The sequence below is a fragment of the Lemur catta genome, chromosome 1 (genome assembly GCF_020740605.2).
Source record: "Lemur catta isolate mLemCat1 chromosome 1, mLemCat1.pri, whole genome shotgun sequence".
Lineage (NCBI taxonomy): Eukaryota > Metazoa > Chordata > Mammalia > Primates > Lemuridae > Lemur > Lemur catta.
This window is the reverse complement of record NC_059128.1, coordinates 106,707,191-106,729,237: the sequence shown is the minus strand read 5'-3', so window position 1 is coordinate 106,729,237 and position 22,047 is coordinate 106,707,191. Positions and strand designations below refer to the sequence as shown.

Sequence of the window (22,047 nt, the reverse complement as noted above, 5' to 3'; positions counted from 1 at the left end):
CTGCTTTCTGGAGGGCGCGCGCCCTGCCGCCTGGGGCCGGCCCCAAGCAATCAGACATGGCAGGGTGGGCGCCAATGCTGTCGTTTATTGCGCGGAATGGGGGTGTGGGGGTTAATGGGGCATGGGGGCCGCGGTGGGGGCGCTGCTGCCTCGGCTCGTCAGTACATTCATCATGACGGCGGGACCCCCGGCCTTGCCCCATGCCCGGGCCCTGATGCAGTGCTGGGAGCCGGGCGTGCCCGCTCCGGGGAGGGCACCGCGGGGCACGTGGGGATGGGCCGGTTATTGCGTGAGCGCGATGGGGGCAGCGGGAAGCCGGCAGGCCAAGTATTGCACTTAAAAAACAATCCTCATCAGACGGCGAGCCACCTACGAGGGTGGGGGCGGGCGGGACTGCACAGCCATCTCCTCCTGGCCACGGGCCGCCCCGTCCCCGCCTTACAGTTGGGGGAACTGAGGCACCGAGGTGAAGAGAGCCCCTCGCACGCACACCAGGCCGCCGCCGGGGGCAGGGGCGATGGGGGTGGGCGCAGGGCGGTGAGGGGGGACGGCCGGGGGCGCGAAGGCGGCTGCCCCGCCAGCCTAGCCCGCCCGTCAGACTACAACTACCTACCTCTTCTCTATGGCTTCTGGGGCGGGCGGGCGCCGGGGCAGCGCGCAATGGCATGGCTTTGGTCTGGATGACGGCCCGCCCCCGGCCAGCCCGGGCCCGCGGGGCGGCACGGCGAGGGTCACAAATTGGACGAGAGGCGCGAGCGCGCGGAGTCCAGCGGGTCGAGGCCGCCGGCAGCGCCGGGCGAGGCCGAGTCCCTGCGGTCCGGGCTGGGCGCGGCGGCCCGGGCGGCGGGCGCGGGCCCCAGGCGCGGCGTGGAACTGCTGGCCGGGCGCGCCGAGGCCGCGGGGCCGGGGGCCCCGTGGGGCAGCGAGGGCTGCGAGGCGGACAGTGGGCGTGACGCGCGACTCAGGCGGCGCGCGGGCAGCGCGGGCCCGGCGCGGGGGGCGGCGGGTGAGCCGGGCGCGCCGCCGTAGGGCGAGGTCCGCGGCGCCCGGGGGCTGGCGGGCGCGCCCGGGGGGCTGGCAGAGGGCGGGGGCCCCGGCGAGGCGGCGGCTGGCGCGGGCCCGGGGGGCAGGCGGCGCAGGAGACGAGGCGAGCCGAGCGCCAGCGGCCCCACAAGCGGGCGCGCCACCTGCGGACAGAAGCTCATGGCCACGGCCTGCTGCAGCGTGGCGATGGCCGAGGTGACCTGTGGCGGCGGCGGCGGCGGGAAGAGGCCAACGCGCTGGCCCAGCTCGGCCTGCTGCACCATCTCGCGGTCGTACTTGACGATCTCCTGGATGATCGCGTTCTCCTGGTTGTTGAACACGCCCGAGTTGAGGTCGTGCTGCACCTTGTGCAGCAGGATCGAGTTCTTCTTGCCTGCGGGAGGGTGCCAGCGGTGAGCACTCCTTCGGCGCCTGCTGTGTACAGCAGCTCACAAGGAGTGAGCACCTGCTGTGTACAGCAAGCAGGGGTCAAGCGTCTGCAGTGCACAGCTAGTACGCATGGAATGCCCGCTGTGTACAGGCTGAGCACCTGCCGGGTAGGGCAAGCAGGTGTGTGTGCCTGCTGTATACAACAAGCACATGTGGAATGCCCGCTGTGTATAGGCTGAGCCATTGCTGAGTAAGGCAAGCAGGTGTGTGTGCCTGCTGCATACAACAAGCACATGTGGAATGCCTGCTGTGTATTGGCTGAGCACCTGCTATCTAGAGCAAGCAGGTGTGGGTGGCTGCTGTATATAACAAGTACACAAGGAGCACCTGCTGTGTAGAACAAGCATATTGAGTGCCTGCTGTATATAAGCAGGTATTGAGCACCTACTGTGTATAGCCAGTATGCATGAAATGCCTGCCCACTGTGTATAGGCTGAGCACCTACTGTGTAGAGCATGTATATTGTAGCACCTATTGTATACAGCAAACAGGTATTGAGCTCCTATTGTATACAAGAACAATGTAGCCCCTTCTGCCTATAGGGACTAGGTATGGAGTACCTGCTATGCAGAACAAGCAGGTATTGAGTCCCTGTTGTATATAGGCTGAAAACCTTGCTATATACAAGAAAACAAGTATTGAGTACTGTACAGCCACTAAACATGGAGCACCTTCTGCATACAGCAATCATGTATTGAGTACCTGCTGTTTACATGGGGCAGGTATCACTCTAAACCAAGTATACATGTATGTGCATCTCCTGTATACAGTAATCATGTACTGAGTGCCTACAGTGTGCAACAAGCACACCCAGAACACGTGGCTATACACAGGCTGAATGCCTACTGTATACAGCAAGTATATCTATGCACCTGCCATTCAGAAATGTGTTGAACACCTATTGCTTGGAGCAAATCATTGAGTGCCTATCACATACAAACATGTTGAGTGCCTTCTGTATACTAGGGAATTCCCTGACACCTCTCCATTCCCCCAAACAGCACCAGGGCCACCATCTCCCTGGCTCCTGCATCCAGTTGTAAGCAAGTCCTGAGGGCACACCTCTCAGCCACATCTGGGGTCCCCCACCTCTCCCTGCCCTGAGGCTACCTCCTCAGACCACCATCTCTCTCCTGGACACTGCCCCCCTCGTAGAAAGCAAGTCTGATCAGGTCGTCCCCCACCTAGAACCTGCCAGGACTCTGGTGCTGATTTACAGGAGACTCTGTGTGTTTGGCCCCCACCTTCCTCCCCAGCCTCCCTCCTCCCCGCTTCCGTGGCTCTAGACCTTAGGCCTCCTTCCCACCTCAGGGCCTTTGCACGTGCTATGCCCACTCCAGAAACGCATCTTCCCCCTTTCTACATGGCATTGCTTACTCATCCTGGTCTCTGCTCAGCATTCCCTCCTCAGTGAAGCCCCCACCCCCATCCCCTCCTGGCACACAGCTGGGCTGAGTGATTTGACCACCAGACCATAAGCCTTATAAAGGCAGCCCTTGAGTCAGCCTCATGGCTCATATCTGCCCCCCAGCACACTCTAGGTGCCCAACATTTGCCAAATGAGCAGAAGCTGTGCACAACTGCAAACACCCCATACTTTCTCTTCTTTGGGAAACTGAGGCTGCATCTGGCCAGAGTGAGACAGCAGGTCAGAGCATCAGCAAGGATCCAAAAGGACTTGGAGGGCCGCCAGCCACACTCCTCCTGTGGCAGCCCGATTCCCTCCAGCAATGGCCAGCCCACTCACCAATGCGGTCCAGGCGGTCGATGGCGACGGTTTCGAAGGCACGTCGCATCATGGGGTACTCCTCCAGCACCTCATTGAAGTTGTCCACGCTCAGTGAGTAGAGGCGGCAGTAGGTGTCAGCCCGCACGCTGGCTGTGCGCCGGCCCCGCGTGAGCAGGCAGATCTCTGCATGTGGCGGAGAGAGGCATCTCAGCTGCCAGGCAACGCCCACTGCCCTCACCCACCGCCAGGATCGGCCCCGCCCCAAGAGCACAGTCCAACCTCTGCGCCTGGGCGGGTGCTGGCCCTTCCACCAGAGGCTCCTCCTGACGCCTGTCCCAACCACGGCTCACGCCCCCACAGGCCCACACCCAGTGAGGCCAGGTCCCCGCCTTCCCCTTTGTGTCCCTGGGAAGGGTGCAGCTCTGCTGCCCACGGGCTCACCCCCGAAATAGGAGCCATCGGACAACTTCATCTCCTTGTTGCCCTTGGTGAGCACGCTGACCACACCGTGCTGGATGAAGTACATCTTCTTGCCGATGGTGCCCTCGCGGATGATGTAGTCACCTGGCTGGAAGACCTCAAACTTGAGTTTGGTCAGCATGGCCGTGACAAAGTTGGGGTCAGCGTTGGCGAACAGTGGCATCGAAGCCACCAGCTTCCGGCAGTTGAAGTTGACAATCTCCTGCAAGGGTGGAGGCAGAGGTGGCATCAGAGTGTGGCTCTGGCTCTTCTTTCTCATTCTACCTTTGGGACCGTTTCATCCCTGGGAGCTTCGGCTTCCTTGTCTGTGAAATGGGTTTAACACTGCAGCGTGACAGCCAGCATCTTTCTTAACAGGCAAACACTGGAGGTTTTGCCACCAAAGACAAGAGCAAGGAAACCCTACAACTTAACACTGTTTTGGAGTGGCAAATGCAGTCAGACAAGAAAAAGCAATTAGAGATTTAAGACTTGGAAGGGAAAAACAAAAATTCTCTTTGCAGACAATATGACTACCTAGAAAGCCCGAAAGAATCAATGGAAAACTACAACGTAAGGGAACTTAGGCAAGATAGCAGGTGATTAAAAAAAAAAAACAACAACATAAAAACCAAGGACCTTAAAATCAACTGATGGTGGTGGAAGTCAGGGTGACAGTTGCCCTTGGCAAGGAAGCTTCCGGGCATGGAAATGTTCTGTATTTGATCCAGGTGGTGGTTACACAGTGTTCACTTTATGGGATATCTAATGAGCTGTGCCCTCATGACATGGGCACTTTTCTGTAAGATACGTTTCAATAGAAAGAAAACCTTACCTTAAAGAAAAAACTGACAGTCTTTGTATTAATATATATAAACAAAAACCACTTCAAAGAAGAGGCAATGGTCAAGAAGCCACCATTTGCATCCGCATGAAGAGTTAAGTAAAGTGCGTTTAGCAAGGCAAGTCCAAACCTACATGAAGAAACCTCCGAAGGCACGGAAGGGGCTTGGACTTCTTAGATAGAATCCTCTCCATTGTACAGTGCCCGTTCTCACTGCTCATGTACACGTTTGACGTGATCCCAGTGAAAACACCATCGAGTTTGCTTGTCTAGTCACTGACGCTCCTCAAGCTCATTTAGAAGCACAAATGAGCAAAAAACCACAGGGAACCCAAGAAAAACAAGAGCAGGGAGGCGGGGCTGCCCGGCAAGGTTTCAAAACACACTGTAAAGCCTCTGTGATCCAACCACGTGGGGTTGGCACTTGCAGGGGATGGATTAAAAGTCCAGAAATAGAACTGAGCACATATGGAATTTTAGCATAAAGCGAAAGTGACCCCTCGAGTCTCGGGGCAGAGAGGGGGCGCTTGGCCGCATGGCAGGCGAACACATCCCCATGCCACGTACCGGGACAAGTTCCAAAGGGGTCTCGGGGGTCTAAAAGTGAAAAGCAAAACAATACAAGAACCAGAAGAAAATGTAAGTGAATCCCTCTATAACCTGGGTGTGTACAGCAAGCATGCATTGTGCACCTGCTGTATATAGCAAACAGGTATCAGGGACCTACTATACAGGAAGTATGTATTGAGCACCTGCAGTATGTAAAAAATAGGTAGTAAACTCCACAGCAATCAGGTATTGAGCACATACTGTATTAATAAAAAGCAAGTGGAAGGGCACAGGCAGTGGAAACTAGGCAGGGAGACTGGGACAGGACAGAAGCTGGACTTTTCTGAACATACATGGCTTTGTAGACTTCACTTTGGAACTTGCCAATGCCTAGATAATTATTAAGTACAGGTTGCCAGGGCCAGGGAAGTGATGGCTAACAGCCCAGGTTTCCTTTTGGGCTGAGAGTGGTGATGGCTGCACAACTCTGTGAAGATACTAAAAACCACGGAATTTCATGCATTTTGTGGCGAGTTCTGTCTCTATTAAATGAATGAATGAAAATAATCATCAAATGCAATTAAACATTTCCAATAAAGTTAACCACCGCGCCTGCCTCCTGGGAGGCAGTGTGTGTAAATGCCCCCCCCCCCGGCCCCCCAGGCCCTGAGTGTCAGGCCTGTCTCCAAGCCCACGTCATCATTGCCTCCTGGGGGCCTTTGCCCTTGCCGGGCCCTCTGCCTGGGACACCAGCGCAGCTCGCGCCTCCCCTTGTGCGGACGTCCCCGCCCCATCGTGCCCCTCCCTGCTCTGGTTCTCTCAGGGCTTCTCTCTCCAACACCTTCTGTGTCACTGTCCTCTGTCCCCCTGCCCCACCACCATGCACAGGGCAGGGCGCACAGTCGGCACTCAGTAACTGCTGGGCAAGTGTTGTGGGAAGTGCGGACCGCTGGTACCCGTGAATGGGACCTTGGGAGGAAGTAGTCTTTGGAGGTGTATGTAATCAAGATGGGCCCGCGCTGGAGGGGGTGGGCCCTGGGAGAGAAACGTGGGGGAGAAGGCTGCAAGATGGAAGCCAAGATTGGAGGGCTGTGTCCACAAGCCAAGGGACGCCTGGGGCCCCTGGAAACTGGAAGAGGCAGGAAGGATCCTCCCCTGGAGCCTTTGTGGGGAGCATGGCCCTGTGAAACCTTGATTTTGGACTTCTGGCCTCCAGACTGTGAGAGAATAAATCTGTTTTTTAAGAGTGTAGGTGTCTTTTACAGCAGCCCCAGGAAACTTACCCAAGGGTTGCATAGGCTACAGGGGCCACAGCTGGAATTTAAACCAGCTGCTCAGGCCCTGGTGCTCATCAGGGCTGGACAACCCGCCCTGGAGCAAGGTCCCCACTGCAGCCTCCCCGCTTCTGCGTGGCACAGACCTCGGTAGGTCTGCTTACAGGGGAGTGGAACCAGGCAGGTGGTGTCTGGGGTGTTCAGGGAGGCAGCGGTGAGGCTTCACGGAAAGGTGTCTGGTGTAGGGAGGGTGTGTGTGCAAGTCTAGCTTAAGTCCTTCATGCTGCAGCTCAGCTGGCCACCCCTGCCCTCCAGGACCCAGAGCCTGGCAGCTGGGCAGAGTGTGGCTGACCCTGAGTCCTGCAGCCACCCCCTGCCCCCGGCGCCCATCTCACCTCCCGCAAGGGCCCATTGAGCTCGCCCAGGATGCTGTCCTCGTCGAACATCTTGCCCTGGTAGCGGTGCTCGTAGTAGTCATGGATCTTCTGGCGGAAGTCAGCTGGCAGCTTGTGGAAGGACATGTACTGCTCCACCTGCTTGTACTGTATGGGGCAGAGGGCCGGGTCAGGTGCCACCGCCAGGAGGCCAGGCCCAGCCCAGGGGACCCGCTGGATCTTCCTGCCCCACACTTAACAACAACAAATATTGATTTCTGGCCGGGCGCAGTGGCTCACACCTGTAATCCTAGCACTCTGGGAGGCCGAGGCGGGAGGATTGCTTGAGCTTAGGAGTTCGAGACCAGCCTGAGCAAGAGCGAGACCCTGTCTCTACTAAAAAAAATAGGAAGAAATGATCTGGACAGCTAAAAATATATACAGAAAAAATTAGCCGGGCATGGTGGCGCATGCCTGTAGTCCCAGCTACTCGGGAGGCTGAGGCAGGAGGATCGCTTAAGCCCAGGAGTTTGAGGTTGCTGTGAGCTAGGCTGACGTCACGGCACTCACTCTAGCCCGGGCAACAGAGCAAGACTCTCTCTCAAAAAAAAAAAAACAAACAAAAAAAACCCAAACAAACAAAAAAACAAATACTGATTTCTACATTTAAATTTAAATAGTAAGTTAATTCTTCATTAATATTCTGAATAATCTATCTTGACTAACATTCTAAATAATAATTCCAAAATGACATTGAATTAATTCTCAGGGGTAGGGTTGCCAGATAAAATTCAGGATTCCCAGTTAAAGCAGAATGTCAGATAAACAAAAATATTTCATCTCAATATATGCCATGCAATATTTGACCACACTTATACTAAGAAAACTTGCTGTTTATGTGAAATTCAAATTCAACTAGGTATCCTGAATTTTATCTGGCAACTCTACCCTGAGAAATGGGTGAATATCTCCACTTGGTATTTTGTTTTGTTTTTGTTTTTTGAGACAGAATCTCGCTCTGTCGCCCAGGCTATAGTGCAGTGGCGAGATCACAGCTCACTGCAGCCTCCGACTCCTGGGCTCAAGTGATCCTCCCGCCTCGGCCTCCCAAGTAGCTGGGACTTCAGTTGTGAGCCACCTCACTGGCTGAGGGGAGGGTTTCTTTTGGGAGGCCAGACTGAATTCCCCAGGTCCCCCCACATGCTGGTGGCCCTTGTTTCCCTCTGGGTGATCTTTCTAGAAGCTGCGGGTCAGCCATCAGGGCAGGGGTGTGGGGCCAGGCAGAGGTGCCAGGCCCTGCTGTCCCCAGGATGGTGCCCCCAGGGGTGCCCCTGCCCCACTTCCGCCCCAATCCCGCCCAGCCGCAGCTGTCCTGAGCTCAGTGGAACCCGTGACGGCGGGCGGGTGGTGGCACCAGCTCGTGTTTGGGTGTGAGGCCCACGGCTTCCGGACAGCCGGGCGCCTGGCACAGGGCCCAGCTGACCCGGCTGGCCCTGCTGGGGGATTGCAGCTCCTGGCCAAGCCAGCCATCAGGGCAGCAGGACAGACAGGGCAGCCCCAGAGAGGAGAAACTGAGGCACAGAGTGGAGAGTGAGGCCCAACTCCCTCCACCCTTCCCAGCCCCCAAGAGGCACCCATGGCTGACCCTAGGACTAGCCCTGAGGACACTCTTCCCAGTAGGAGGCCACATCTGAGCAGCCAGACAGCCCTGCTCTTCCCTGAAGCTGCGCCCTGAGTGACCCAGGCCTCTTGGACTCCACTGGGTACCCTCCCCACCCCAGCCGGTCCTGAGCTAGCCCACTGACCCCCATGCGGCCCAGCCTCCAAGATGCCGGCTCTCCAGTTCTCCCTCTGGGGTTCCCCTGCAGCCCCCAGTCCCAGGAAGCTGCCTGACCAAGGACTGCTCCTAAAGCGCTTCCCAGGAGGTGCTCCCTCTGCCCCGGGGCTTTCTTTCTCCTCTTGATCCTTCCACGGACCACCGGGTCCCTGGTCCCTGCCTCCCACCACACTGCCGCCAGACCCCACCTGGGCCCCTCCTCTGTTTCTGCCCTGAGCACACACACCACGCAGGGCTGTGAGGGGGGGTCGGGTGGGTCTCCCCCCAGACCCCAGAGCTGGCTGGGCCTCCTCGCTCGGACCCAGGGTGGACCCTGCCTCCCCACTCAGACCCCAGGGCGGGCCTAACCCCTCACCTTCTCCTGGTACTGGCGCCGCGAGGAATCCAGCGACTGGATGAGGGCGGTGGCGTGGCCGATGAACATGGCGTAGCAGGTGGCGCCCACGATCATGCTGAGCATGGTCAGCCAGATGTCAGTCATGCTCTCAGGTGCCTGCCGGCCATACCCAATGCACAGCATGTGGCTCATGGCCTTGAAGAGTGCGAAGGAGTAGAGCTCGCTCCAGGAGTGGTTCTGCAAGGCCGCAGGGGGAGGGCGGTGGGCGCTCACATCCCAGGGAGCCCTGGCCCCTGAGAGTCCACCCACTGCCCTCCCCCAGGCACCGGAGGAGGTGAGCTCCCCATGCTCAGAGGTAACCAAGGGGAACTAAGACCCAGAAGGCCAGAGTCTGGCCCCTATGCCTTTGCAGCCTCTGATCAGACTGTGAGGCCATGAAAATTCCAGGGGGCCCCAGAGTCAGGCCCGAGGGGCAGAGAGGGCAGAGGCACCAGGCTGGCCTGGGAGGTGCCCCCCACCGAGTCCTCAGTTGACCCGGCCGGGGAAGGGGGGCAGCGGGCCCTGTTCAGGAAACGGCCCACATGCACAAGTGGCCGTCAGACAATGGGCTGCCTCAGCCCGAGCAGCTGTGCCAGACGCCGGGAAGAGGCGCCTGTGGGCTTCCCCTCTGCAGCTCCCGACCCATCCATGCCCACCTGCTCTGTGTCCAAACCAAAAACATCCCAAGTCCCATATGCGCCCGCAGGCCGTGCACAGCAATCCCCAGGCTGGAAGAAAGGCTCACTGGGCGCGAACCCGACGTTCACTCCTGCAGCGCCCAAGACATGCCCTAATTTTTAACAGTCAACCAGGAAGCAACAGGTGCCCGGGACTTCCTTCAATTATTATTATTTTTTTCTTATGAATTGTTTAGTTCTGGACACTTATTATTTCTTAGAGCTCATAAAACCACTTTCCCATTCGAGAGTTATGATGTAAATTTTTTTTCTTTTATTTTCTTTTAGGCCAATATGGGAAAGGATTTTTTTTTTAATTAAAAAAAATTTTTATAGATGGGGTCTCAATGTGTTGCCCAGGTTGGAGCACAGTGGCTTGTTCACAGGCACAATCACAGCTCACTGCAGCCTCGAATTCCTGGCCTCAAGCGATCCTCCTGCCTCAGCCTCCCTAGTAGCTGGGACTACAGGTGTGCGCCTTAAAGTTAAGTGTATGTACATTAAAAAGGCGAATCAATTGGGAAAATCACTAAGCAGATGTCTGGGTGATCAAAATGGTCACAGTCGCCCTGGAACGATGGAAACTGGTTGCCTCTGGATGGCCCCAGGTCTGAAAGGCTGAAGTCGCCTTCAGCCACTGGGGGGTGGGGCGGTCAATGGGGGGACTAGGCACTGCTGGGGTCGCCCCCGTCCGGCGCTCACCACCATGCCGTTGATGGAGACCCAGCAGTTGCGCGGGAAGTCCTGGAGCATGGGCACCAGGAACTGCAGGCAGCCGTCCCAGTGACACAGCAGCAGCATCATGCTGATGAGGTTGCAGATGCGCATGACGGCGCTCGCCAGGTCGTAGGTCATGTGGAAGATCTGTGCAGAGGGGGCGGCTGTGAGGGTCCCGCGGACCCCTGCCCGCCCGGACGGCGGAGGAAGCAGCCCCCAGAGGGACCCCCGTTCCTTCCGTTCCCGACCGCGGCAGCACGTGGCCCCTGCCCAGTCTGCCCCACCAGGCGCCGGAGTCCCCTCCAGAGACCACCACCCACGCCCGGCTGGGCGCCGTCCCCCGCCAGGACGACTAGCGCCGCTGGAGTCCCGGCAGCCTCAGTCCGGAGGCAGGATGGGGGGACGGGTCTGGACTTGGGGGAGGGGGCGTGGCTTTGCTTCTCAGAGCCTCAGTTTCCCCATGGTCGAGGGGGCTGTGGATGTGCAGGACCCCGCCCGCGGCTCCGCCCCGTAGCGCTCGGGTGAGCGCCCCCAGGCTCTGCCCCTGTGGCTCCCATGACCCCTCCCTGCAGTCCCTGGGACTCCACCCCCGGGCTCGGCCGGTGGCCTACTGGGGCCCCATCCTAACTCCTGGCCCCTCACCCTGGCTCCGCCCCTGGCAGCCTGGGGCCCGCCCTGAACCCAGAGTCCGGCCCTGTCTTTTCCCCGTGGCCCAGCCCCTGGACCCGCGTATCCCGTATCCCTTGCCGGGTGCCTCCCATCAGGGCCCGAAACCCCCCACCCCCGCACCTGTAGTACCGCCCACCTGCCCCAGAGCCTCCGTCGCCCCGCCCCCGCAGCCACGGTCCCGCCCCCACGCCCCGGGGCCCCGCCCCTCAGCCATAGTCCAGCCGCCACCCTCTTCTGGCCCTGCCCCTGCATCCTCGGCCCCGCCCCAGCACCTTCGTGGCCCACGCCCACGCCCCGCCGCACCTCCTCCCACTGGTGGATGTAGCGGATGAGGCGCGACAGGCGCAGCAGCCGCAGGAGGCTGAGGATCTTGGTGAAACGCACAATGCGCAGGGCGCGCGCCGTCTTGTAGACCTCGGAGTCGATGCCCTTCTCCACAATGAGGAAGATGTAGTCCACGGGGATGGAGGACACGAAGTCCACCACGAACCACGTGCGCAGGTACTTCTTCTTGATCTTCTCGGGGTCCAGTATGATCTCCGTGTTGTCCTCGATCACGATGCCCGTGCGGAAGTTCAGCACCAGGTCCATGAGAAAGAAGGTGTCCGAGACCACGTTGAACACGATCCACGGGGCCGTGGTCTCGTCCTTGAAGAAGGTGATGCCCACGGGGATGATGATGAGGTTTCCCACCATGAACAGCAGCATGGTGAAGTCCCAGTAGAACCTGGGGGAAGGGGCCGTTCAGCCTCCGGTCCCCACCGCACCCTCGCCGGGGAGCCGTCCCCACCTGTCCCCCTCCTGCACGAGGTCATGGCCGCATGAACCCCACCTCCAGGAAGGCTCCTGCAGCCCAGGTCCCTCCCTGTGGCCCAGTCTGACCTTCCCTCCTGGAAGAGGCAGGAGCCCCAGCCAAGCCCAGGAGGATGCCCAAAATAGACTGTTTCACATGACCAAAAAGGGACAATGTGCCTGGCACAAGGTTGGCGTTAGAAAACATTGTGGGAAGAGAAAAAAGCAGACAGGCAGAGAGGACCGGGGTGCAGACAGGGGAGCGTGTGGTGGCAGGCACCGTGTGGCCAACTGCTGCGTGGGACCTGGAGCCGCCGGGCCCCCAAACCCTCCCGAGGAGTGGGAGCCCCTGCGTGGGCCACTGGAAAGCCTCAACTTCATTTCAGGAAACATCCCTGGATGTGTGACAGGAGACAGGGAGGAAGCAGGGCACCCATCCAGGAGGCAGAGACAGGCCAAGGCAGGGGCTGGGCAGTGCCAGAGTGGAGGGCCCCAGGGGGTGGGAGGGATGAGAATCCCAGGACTTAGCACTGTTCAGGCCTTGAATATAACACACACGCGTGGAGAGGAGATGATGAGCTGCTTCCCTCCCATACACCCAGACTGGGCGCAAGTCCTCAAGGTCAATCCCGAAATTCCACCTGGGAGGCACTGGCAGGAAAAGGCCCATCCATTCAAGGAATATCTATTGATGGGCTAGGCACAGTGCTGTGACTGAAGCGTCTACCCATGAGGTCATACAGACTCCACAGATGGCCACATGGACAGATGCCCGGCCCCTCAGCTGTCGAGAAAATGCAAATCAAAACCACTCCAAAGGAGAACTGTTTGGTGGCGCCTTAAAAAGTTAAATATATTAGTAGAATTACCGTATGACCCAGCAATTCCACTCCTGAGTATATGCCCAAAGAATTGAAATCAAAGACTCAAACAGAAACTTGCACACCCATGTTCACTGCAGCACGATTCACAACAGACAAAAGGTGGACGCAATGCACATGTCCACCGATAGATGAGTGGACACACACAACGTGGTCTATCCACACAATGAAATATTGTTCATCCATGACAAGGAAGGAGGCTTTGACACAGGCCACAGCGTGGATGGACCTTGAGGACATCGTGCTCAGTGAGAGATGCCAGACACAGAAGGACACACAGTGTGTGACTCCATTTATATGAAATGTCCAGAACAAGCAGATCCACAGAGACAGGACGTGGATTCGTGGTTGTCAGGGGCTGGGGGTGGAAAGCAGGAGTTATTGGTTAATGGGCGCAGAATTTCTGTTTGGGATAATGAGAAAGTTCTGGCAATAGATAGTGGTAGGTGCTTGCATACCAATGTGAATATACATAATGTCACTGAATTTTACATTTAAAATGGTTCAATGCCAAATTTTATGATAAAAAATATATACTATAAAAGATTCTCATGACTGAAGCTTTCAATAAATGGAAAAAACAAACAAATATATATACATATATACTATAAAAGATTCTTCCCAAAGGCTTGAGGGGAAAAATAAATAAAAACAAATAAATAAATAAAAGCCTCTGGGTCCAGGGGCTCTCGCTGAGGAACAGATGCCTCAGATGGGGGGTCTGAGCCCCCATACCCTGTGTCTTGAATTTCAAGCAGTCATTTATTTGGTTTTCCCCTTCACACTGGGGGACCCCTCCCTACCCCCAGATGGAGTCAGCGTCAGCCCTCTTTCGGTCTCTTGAGGTCTTGTCCCTCCCCTCATGGGTTTGTAGGGGGCTTCCTGTAGGCCCCGCCCACTCCCCATCATGGCCGGAGCCCCCATGTCCTCCTAGAGAAGATTGGTTCCCCCAGTGAGCACAAACAAAGCTCCGTCAGCTCGGGCACTGCATGGCCTTGGTGAGCTCCCTGTCTCAGGAGCTGCCATAAATTGGCTCCTTTCAGGACGGTACCTCAGGAGAAGAGCTATTAACACCACGCCTCCTGGGTGACCCAGACGTTCCACTTTGGGGAATTGATCCCAAGGAAATCATCCAAAAGGAATGGAAAAAAATTAAAAAGTGATTTGTACCAAGATGTTCACAGCAGCTCAGTCTGCGAGAGCCAAAGGCTGGAAGGGACCCAACATCTCACATCCTGGTAGCGTTAGCCAGGCATGGGTTGGCATCTGCCCACTGGCACTAGTGACCTTGGGCGAGTTCCTCCAGCCCCTCGGAACCTCAATCTCTTCTTCTATCCGTCAGTCCACATGTGTTGTAATCTTTAAAAGGACATGGGAGACTCCAGTCATGATGGGGAGGGGTGCTGGGCCTTTGGGAAGCCCCTCACAAACCTGCCTGGGGTGGGAATAAGACCTTGAGAGACCTAACAAGGGTTGACACCACTGGGGTTGGGGAGAGGTCCCCCTCAGAACTTTAAGGGCAAAATCAAATGACTCTGTTCGAAATTCAAGACCTTCCTTTGCCTGAATCTCAACACTGTGTACGACTTCAGACCCCTGATCTGGGGCATCTGCTCATCGACAAGACCCCCAGAGCCCTGACACCCATGGGATTAGGGGGGGCCCCACCTGCCTGCCCACCCCTTAGCCCCCAGAGTCCACTGTAGAGCTCTGAGTCCCAGCCTCACCCTCTCTGGTCTGAGACTGCCCCCCACCTTTGGGGCACAACAAAACAAGTAGGAAAGACCAATTGAGAAGGCCAGGGGCCTAGAAACCCCCAGCAGGGCTCCAGAAACCACCAAGGGTGCCCAGAAACCCCAGGGAGGCCTAGAAACTACCCTGGGGACCTAGAAACAGTCTAAACAGCCACATGACATGAGGGCCTCCTGTACAGGTGACTGTACAGGTAACATGCTCTCCTCTATTCTTGGGGTGGGGGTGCAGGCAGACACCGCATCTCCCTACTGACAGACCACGAAGGTTTCCCAGCCAGGAAGTGGGGGTGCAGGAAGAGACCCAGGCCCGTTGGCCCACAGGGCCTGAACTCTGCTGCCCTCACTGTGTGGGGACCTTCTCCCATGGGCCTCGAACCCCCAGCCTTCAGTTCCCATGTCCCTAGGGTCGGGGAGGCCCAGAGCCTACCGCTCGCTACCCTTGGGCTGTGCAGCCTGGGGCTAGCCACTTTCCCTCTCTGAGCCTCACTGCCCAACGTGGCCAGTCTGGGTGGCCCCTTTCCCATCAGCCTCTGTGGCCCACGGTGCGGGCAGCCCATGGCCACCGACTGCTTTCCTGGTCGGGCCCCAGCGCTGACCAGGGACAAACCGCTGGGCTGTCAAGGGGGGATTTCGCAGCAAGAACGTTAACCACCATAATGAAATCCTGTATTTTAAAAATAGTCCCCAACGAATAGCAATGAGCCCCCAAGGAGGACCCTGCTCCTGCAGAAACACGCAGATTCCTGCAGCTACAGCACGAGGTGAGGCAGGTCCCCCAGGGAGACACTCTGCATCTGCACCGGAGACCAGAGGAAGCCTGGAACCTCCTCCCAGTCAGGTGGTGACTTCAGGGGGCCCCCAGCAGCTGACACAGGCTGAGCTCAGTCCATTATCTGGCAGCTGCCCAGCCGTTCTCTCATCTCGGCTCAGATGGGGAAACTGAGGCTCCTCCAGCAGCGAGTGACAGAGTGGACTGGAACCCAGGCAGGCAGACCGCAGCCCAGCCCCATCCTCCTGCCCCCAGCTCAGGGCCCTTCCAAGTTCCTGCTCTGGGAGTGGCCCTATCTCTCCAGGGCCGGCTGGGGTGGGAAGTGGCAGACAAGGCTTCTGATCCACTTGGGTGACAGATGGGGAAACTGAGGCCCATCGAGCTGAAGTGGTGGGCTTCCCCCTCCCTGTGGGGCCCTCAGCCCCATGTGTGGTAGGGAGAGTCTGCCCCAGGGCTGTTTAGCCCCCACTGGAACAGAGGCGTTCTAGGATCCGGAGGTCAGGGGAAGCCGGGCCCCTCCCCGAGGGAGTCGAGACTCAGCTGGGAGGCTGTCCAGGAATTACAGATGGGAAATCCAGGAGGGGATTAGGGGCCGGAGGTCGGGATTAAGGGTGAGCCGCGGAATGGAAGATTAGGAGCCTGAGCCCTGGATGTGGAGTCAGGATCTGTGGCAGGTGTCAGGGATTAAGAAAGGGAGACTCTGGCGGGGGAGGACTGCCAGGCTTCTGGGCGATCCCAAGACAGGGCAGGCATTGGCCAGACAGCACAGCCCCCTGTGGGCTCCCGGCCCGTCCACACCAGGACAGATGGGCAGGATGCTTCAGGGGTGCTACAGAGGCCAATCAGGGGGCACTTCAGCCCAGGGCGGATAGAGAGGGCTTCTCAGAGACGGCAGTGGCGTTTGGGCAGATGAGGGGAAGGTGCCAGAGGGGCCATCATGCAGAGGGAGAGGCAGGTGCAAAGGGCTTGTGGCCTTGCAGGGAGTTTAGGGAAGGCCTGGAGAGGAGGGAGGCCTCGGCCACCCCAACCCCCGGCTCCTCGGTGCAGACCCTTTCTCAGCTGGGAAATGGGGTGTTCCTGTCCCTCCCTCACCCCCACAGGCCTGGGCCGATGCCAACCTTCCTGCTTGGTGGGAGCCAGAGAAACCCTCACTCCCGCCCCCTGTGTGGGGTTTATCCTGGCACCCTAATGCAGGGATTCAGCACCCATGGATTTGCAGAGCGGCACCCCATCCTGATCTCTCGCTGATCCACTGGGCCATCTGGGGTGGGGGCCGGCATCCAGTCCTGCCAGGTTCTTAGAGCCAGCCCTCCCCCACCAGCCCCCTGGGGGACCCCAGGGGATGTAACAGACACAGAGTCGGCACCAGGGACCAACTCATCTCTCTCCTCTCACACAAGGCCTCCCAGACGAGAGACAACTCAGGAACATTGAAAACCAGCAGCAGCAGGAGAGACTAAAGTCAGACCTCAGAGGCACTTACAGACATGAGAGCTGACGAAGGGCAGTACGGAAGCTACTGGCACGACCACTCACTCTCAGGAGATGAGGGTTCCACTGCCAGGGACCTGCCCTCTGCCTGCCAGGCCAGAGTTCCCAAGGACAAAGCCCTGACTCGCTCAGGCCTCCGCCCACCAGGCCATCCTTGGAGGTGGCAGCAAGTGGCAGAGAAAGTCACCAGCCCACAGTGGGAGACAGGGTCGCAGCCGGCCCCACTGGGACTGTCTCCGTGCCAGAGATTTCCTCCTTTGCACGTCTGGGGTTTTCCATGTTTGAACCTGAGTGGTTGTTGCGAAAGGAGTAGGAATTAACTGTATTTATTGTTAAAATAGTTTTATTCAGGGCAGGGACAGAGACCCTGCCAAGGCCCCGGGAATTCCGTGAGGCCAAATCCCTCCCTTGCTCTGGTTTTCGCACCTGTTCCAATTCAGGCACGAATCTTAATAATGTGCAAAGAGGGAAAATCAAACCCCTAAACCCAAAATCTGTCCCTGTGTTCCTCGAACTTGCTTGTTTGCCAAATCCCCCCCAGGGAGCTCCTGGAACATCTCTCGGGGCCTGTCCGTGCCAAGCGCTGGGGCCAGAGCTGACCACAGCCCCACGGCCCTGCCTCCTAAGTGAACCCACTGGGCTTCAGGACCCACCCAGGTTGCCGAGGAAACTAGTGAAGATCGGACCTGCATCTGTCTCTTGGCGAATTCAGCAAAAATGTGGCACCCATGGTGTGCCAGAGCCTGGGATGTGACAAGTGGAGGAGGCCACTTCCTAGCAAGCGAGCAGCACAGAACTTGAAGCAGGAGGAACTTGAAGCAGGATCGAGAGAACGGGCCCCTCGGGCAGGGAGGGTGGGGCCCCGGGGAGGCGCCGTAGGAGCTGGAGCTGAGGATGAACAGGGCGGGGCAGAGGCTTGCCCCGCAGCAGGAACGGGAGGAGAGGCGTGTGAGGCCCACAAGATGTTGGCCTGATTGTGAAAGGTGGACACCCGCCCCCTCTTCCCTCCTACCACCACTACCTCACATCTGAGGAAACTGAGGCAGAGGGGCCCAGAGAGGACCCAACGGACCCGGCCTCATGGGAGGCACTGGGCCCCGGTCTGGGCTCTGACTCCAGAGCCAGCTGCGAATGGACGCAGAGGCTTCCCTTGCTTGCTGCAAGCTGCTCTGAGACAACCTCTGCAGTGGGGCCCGGCCCCCAGACAGTCCACGTTCCTGCTCCTGGCTCTGCCCAGCCGTTCTGGTGGCCCAGGGCAACCTCAGTGCCCCTCCTCTGCAGTCTGGGCAGGGTGAAGCTGTTCCAGTTCAAACATTAACTGTCCTGTCCTCAGTGCCAGCCGGTGCAGGTCCCCCAGCAAGAAGCAAACCAAGGAGGTGGGGGAACCTCCAGCCTCTGGGTCAGGAAGTGGGGCTGGGGGCCAGGGGCCAGGGGAGGCTCCTTCTCCCTTTTCCTTTTAAATGGTGCCTGTGCATTGCATCAGTGGGGCCAGTTTCCACACCTTCAGGCTGTGAGAACAGAAGGGGCAAAGGCAGAGAGTGGGCACAGAGAAGTCTTCCCACACTCCACACACGTGGTTTTAGGAAATTAACACAGATACATATATTAATATTACCCACTGCCCACCCTGGGGACCCCCAACATCTTCAACAGTCCCCAGAATGCCTTGTGTCTCCCATTTCTCCTTGGCTTCGAGGGGACTCAGGCAGAGGCTGGGCTGCCTGCGGCCAAGAGTGGGGACACCTGGCCAGCCTGTCCAGATGGGAATCCCAGATTTGCCCGACTAGCTGTGTGGCTTTGAGAAAGTGACTTCACCTCTCTGAGCCTCCCTTTCCTCCTGTGTAAAATGGGACAGCATCCCCCTCACCATTGTAATAATTAATAATATTAAATCAATACTCGTAAGGTGTTTCCAACAGCCCCTGTCCTTGGGGGGGCGGGGGCTCAGGAAGCATTGCTCTTATGATATACTTGGGGTCTGTCTCTGTATTGAATTAGAACGGTCTAGAAGGGGCACAGGTCCCAAAGCACGGGAGGCTGGTAGAGGCCCCACTGCACCCCAGATTGGCAACATCTAAGTCCTTTTTAAAATTCTAAGGCCAGGTGCAGTGGCTCATGCTTGTTATCCCAGCACTTTGGGAGGCTGAAACAGGAGGATCACTTGAGGCCAGGAGTTGGAGGCTGCAGTGAGCTATGATGGGGCCACTGTGCTCCAGCCTCGGTGACATAGTGAGACATTGTCTCAGAATAAATAAATAAATAAATAAATAAAATCTAACCACTTGCTCCCCTAGTCCTGACAACAGGCCACACTTGTCCCCTCCCTACTTGCCAACCCTCCATCTTTCAATTTCTCTGCCCAGCTGGGACCTCACAGCCCCCATGGCCCCTCTGTATCTCAGAGCATGGGACAAGGCCCATGGTGGAGCATAAGGCTGACCAAGCGTCACTCCTCCTACAAGCCTTCTCCCCCCATCCACCCCAGGATTGGCCCACCTGCCCCCCAAGCCTCACACTGCCCCTCTGCAGCCAAGCAGAAGCCCAGAGCTGCCAGCTCCCAGCACCAGCCTTGCACCCACCCCTTGTGGGCTGCTAGCGTGGGGGTGGGGAGGTACTGCTGGCAGACATGCTGGAGGGGACCAAGCAGGCCCCTGCCAACCAGGTCCCCTATGTCCCTCTGGCAAACTGGCACTAGCACCCCCTTCACAGTGGGGCCAAGCAGACCAGGGGGCCCTGGAAACACAGTCCACCCTTCCCCACTGTCCCCACTTCACAGACTGGAACACTGAGCCCAGACACTGACCAGAGCCCTTTCAGCCTGGCCACCCACAGGGAAATGCTGAGCCCTCACATGCAGGGTGGGAGGGCCCAGAGGCAATCCTTCTAGGCCCCTCATGAGGTCCCTCCATCCCTGGCCTCTCTTGAAGGACCAGTGGTTACCTCTCAGGAAGCCCTCAGGGATGGGGAGTTGGAATCTGGGGGTTTCTTCCAGGCTTTGTCCGACTTGTGTGCCCCTGGGCCTGGTCCCCAGTCAAGCATGGGAGTTGCAGAGGGGCCAGGGAAAGGGAGATTCCACAGCCCCCTTGTCCAGCTCTGGGGATCCAGGGGCAAACGGGGCCCCATCTTGGGTGCTCAGGCCTGGGGGGAGGAGAGACCAGGGCGGGAAAAGAGCCGGCAGGATCTCCAAGGCCGGGGCGCTGTCCGCGGTGCTGAAACAGCGCTTGCCCCAAGTGCCCGGGTTTGGCGGAAACGCACGTCCCACCCACACCCTCAACACCCAACTCACACCCCACTCCCAGACACAAACACACACACACCCTCTGGCTCACCCGGTCACGCAGAATTCTATGTTTCCACGTCTGACACCTGCACACAGCTCACACCACTGCCCACTGACTCACGTGCACACACACACACACACACACACACACACACACCACCTCTCCCCAATACACACAAATCAGACGTCCTACCAACATACACATACCCACCGACACAGGCACACCCTGCACACGGGTGCGCACATGCACGCACACACACCACTGGAACACATACCAGTGACCCATCACACAGACACACCCCTGGGGACACGCCTCCCCCCAGATCGCCAGGCCCCCAGAACCCCTGCCCCCCGCAGTCACATGCTCCTGTTCACTCTCACTAGCCACACAACGCACTCCCAGGAACCAGAACCCCAAACATGAGGCCGTGGCTCTGCGCCAGGCCTTGCTCTAAGCCTTTCCAGGCATTAACCAGTTTAATCCATATTGACATCTACACACCCACCGACACATGGGCGCACCACCCACCGGCTCGAGTTGAGGGGCTCATAGAACACACAGCCTGGGTACCCCACGCGCTCAGCGCCTCCTCTTCGCACGCAACCCAGGCCCGCGGACCCCGGACATGCCTCCTCCTGGCGCGGGGCTCAGATGGAGACCGTGAGAGCGTCCCGAATTCGCTTAACCCCTTCTCCGTCGGCCTCTCTCGGCCGCGTCCTCCGGGGCGCCCTTCTTTCCTCCTAGCTCCTGCGCCGCTGCTCCCTGGTGCCCACGTTCCCCTCTATTCGTCCTCTCCGCCCCCCAGTGCTCAGACCCTGGCCCTGCGGGCTTCGACGTGCGCCCACCCCAGCCGCCGCGCTGCAGGGCCGGGGATGTCAGGGTGCGTGGGAGGGGGCCCGCCGGGGTCACCCTGGGAGCCAGCGCGCGCCCCCCAGAATCCCCAAAGGGAGGAGCCTCGCGAGCCAGGGTCACTTTGGGGCGGGTCCCGGGCACTCCCGAGGTCACCGAGGAGCCCCCGAGGTCACCGGCCGGGCGCGCCGCCCCGCCCTCCCCAAGGCGCTCCAAGGACAGCCCCCGCGCGCGCGTCCGCTCGCCGGGCCCCCTCCGCGCTGGCCGGCCCCTCCCGGAGGCGGTACCTGAAGTCGCTGTACGGATGGATGATCCAGGCCCCCGCTGACTTAACGCGCTCCTGCTCGCGCTCCACGGCCTTCTGGCTACCGAACATCCGCAGCGAGAACTTGTTGACGCCCGGCTGCAGGAGCGCGCCGAACTGGCGCTGCATGAAGCTGGCCTGGCTGCCGCGCGGCTCCCCGGCCGGGCCCGCCTCCTCGCTGCCCGCCTCATCTGCCGGCCCCGGCCCCGGCCCTGCGCCGGGCCCCGGCGGTGGCCCCGCGGCCGCACCGCGGCACGAGAACGACACCTTGGGCCCCCGCGCCGGGCCCTCCAGCCCCGCGGGGCTGCACTGCGGCTCGCCGCGCCCGCACTCGCCGTTCGGGCTGCCCTTGGCCGTGCTCGCCGCGCCCGGGGTGCCGGGGCGGCCGCACGAGCTGTCGCGGCTGCGGAGCCGGGCCCGCGGGCCGCCCTCATCCGCCGCCTCGGGGGGCGCCGCCTCTGCTCGGGACGGCTGCTGAGGGGGCGCGGGCCCGGGGCCCGGAGGGGGAGCGGGCGGCGGCGGCTGGGGCGGCTGCTGTTGGGGGGGCGCGGGCGGCGGCGGCGGCGGCGGCGGCCCCGGCGCGGGGGTCGCGCCCGGGCTCTCCCCGGGCCGCCCGCCGCCCCCGCGCGCGTCCATGGCGAGGCGGCGCCGGGCAGTGCGGAGCGGAGCCGCCGCCGCCGCCGCCGGCCGGAGCCCGAGGGAGGGGGTAGGCGGGGGCGGGGCGGGGCGGAGCCGCGGGGGGCGGAGCCTCGGCTGCGGGGGAGGGGTGGGGGCGGGAGCCCCGCCTCCGCCTGCGCCCCCTTCCCGCGCGCCCCGCCTGGGCCTGGCGCGGAAGAAGCTCGGGCCGCCGGGTCGGGGGCAGCTCAAGGTCATGGGGCCTGAGGCCTTGGAGATCCACGCCGCCCTCTTCCCAGGAGGGGAAACTGAGGCCCGCAAAGTGCAAGGACG

The 22,047-nt window shown here is 59.4% G+C and overlaps 1 protein-coding gene across 1 annotated transcript; it reads right to left on the bottom strand.

The window, feature by feature from the left end:
- Window positions 1-67: 67 nt before the first annotated feature.
- Window positions 68-21,800, bottom strand: HCN2 (hyperpolarization activated cyclic nucleotide gated potassium and sodium channel 2). Its single transcript, XM_045542271.1, has 8 exons — window positions 21,083-21,800; window positions 11,282-11,705; window positions 10,295-10,456; window positions 8,895-9,113; window positions 6,724-6,870; window positions 3,644-3,884; window positions 3,221-3,385; window positions 68-1,417 (listed from the first exon to the last, which is right to left on the bottom strand). Exons 1-8 carry the CDS (start codon window positions 21,733-21,735, stop codon window positions 732-734), a joined length of 2,697 nt encoding a protein of 898 aa, XP_045398227.1. The 5' UTR covers window positions 21,736-21,800; the 3' UTR covers window positions 68-731.
- Window positions 21,801-22,047: the final 247 nt, after the last annotated feature.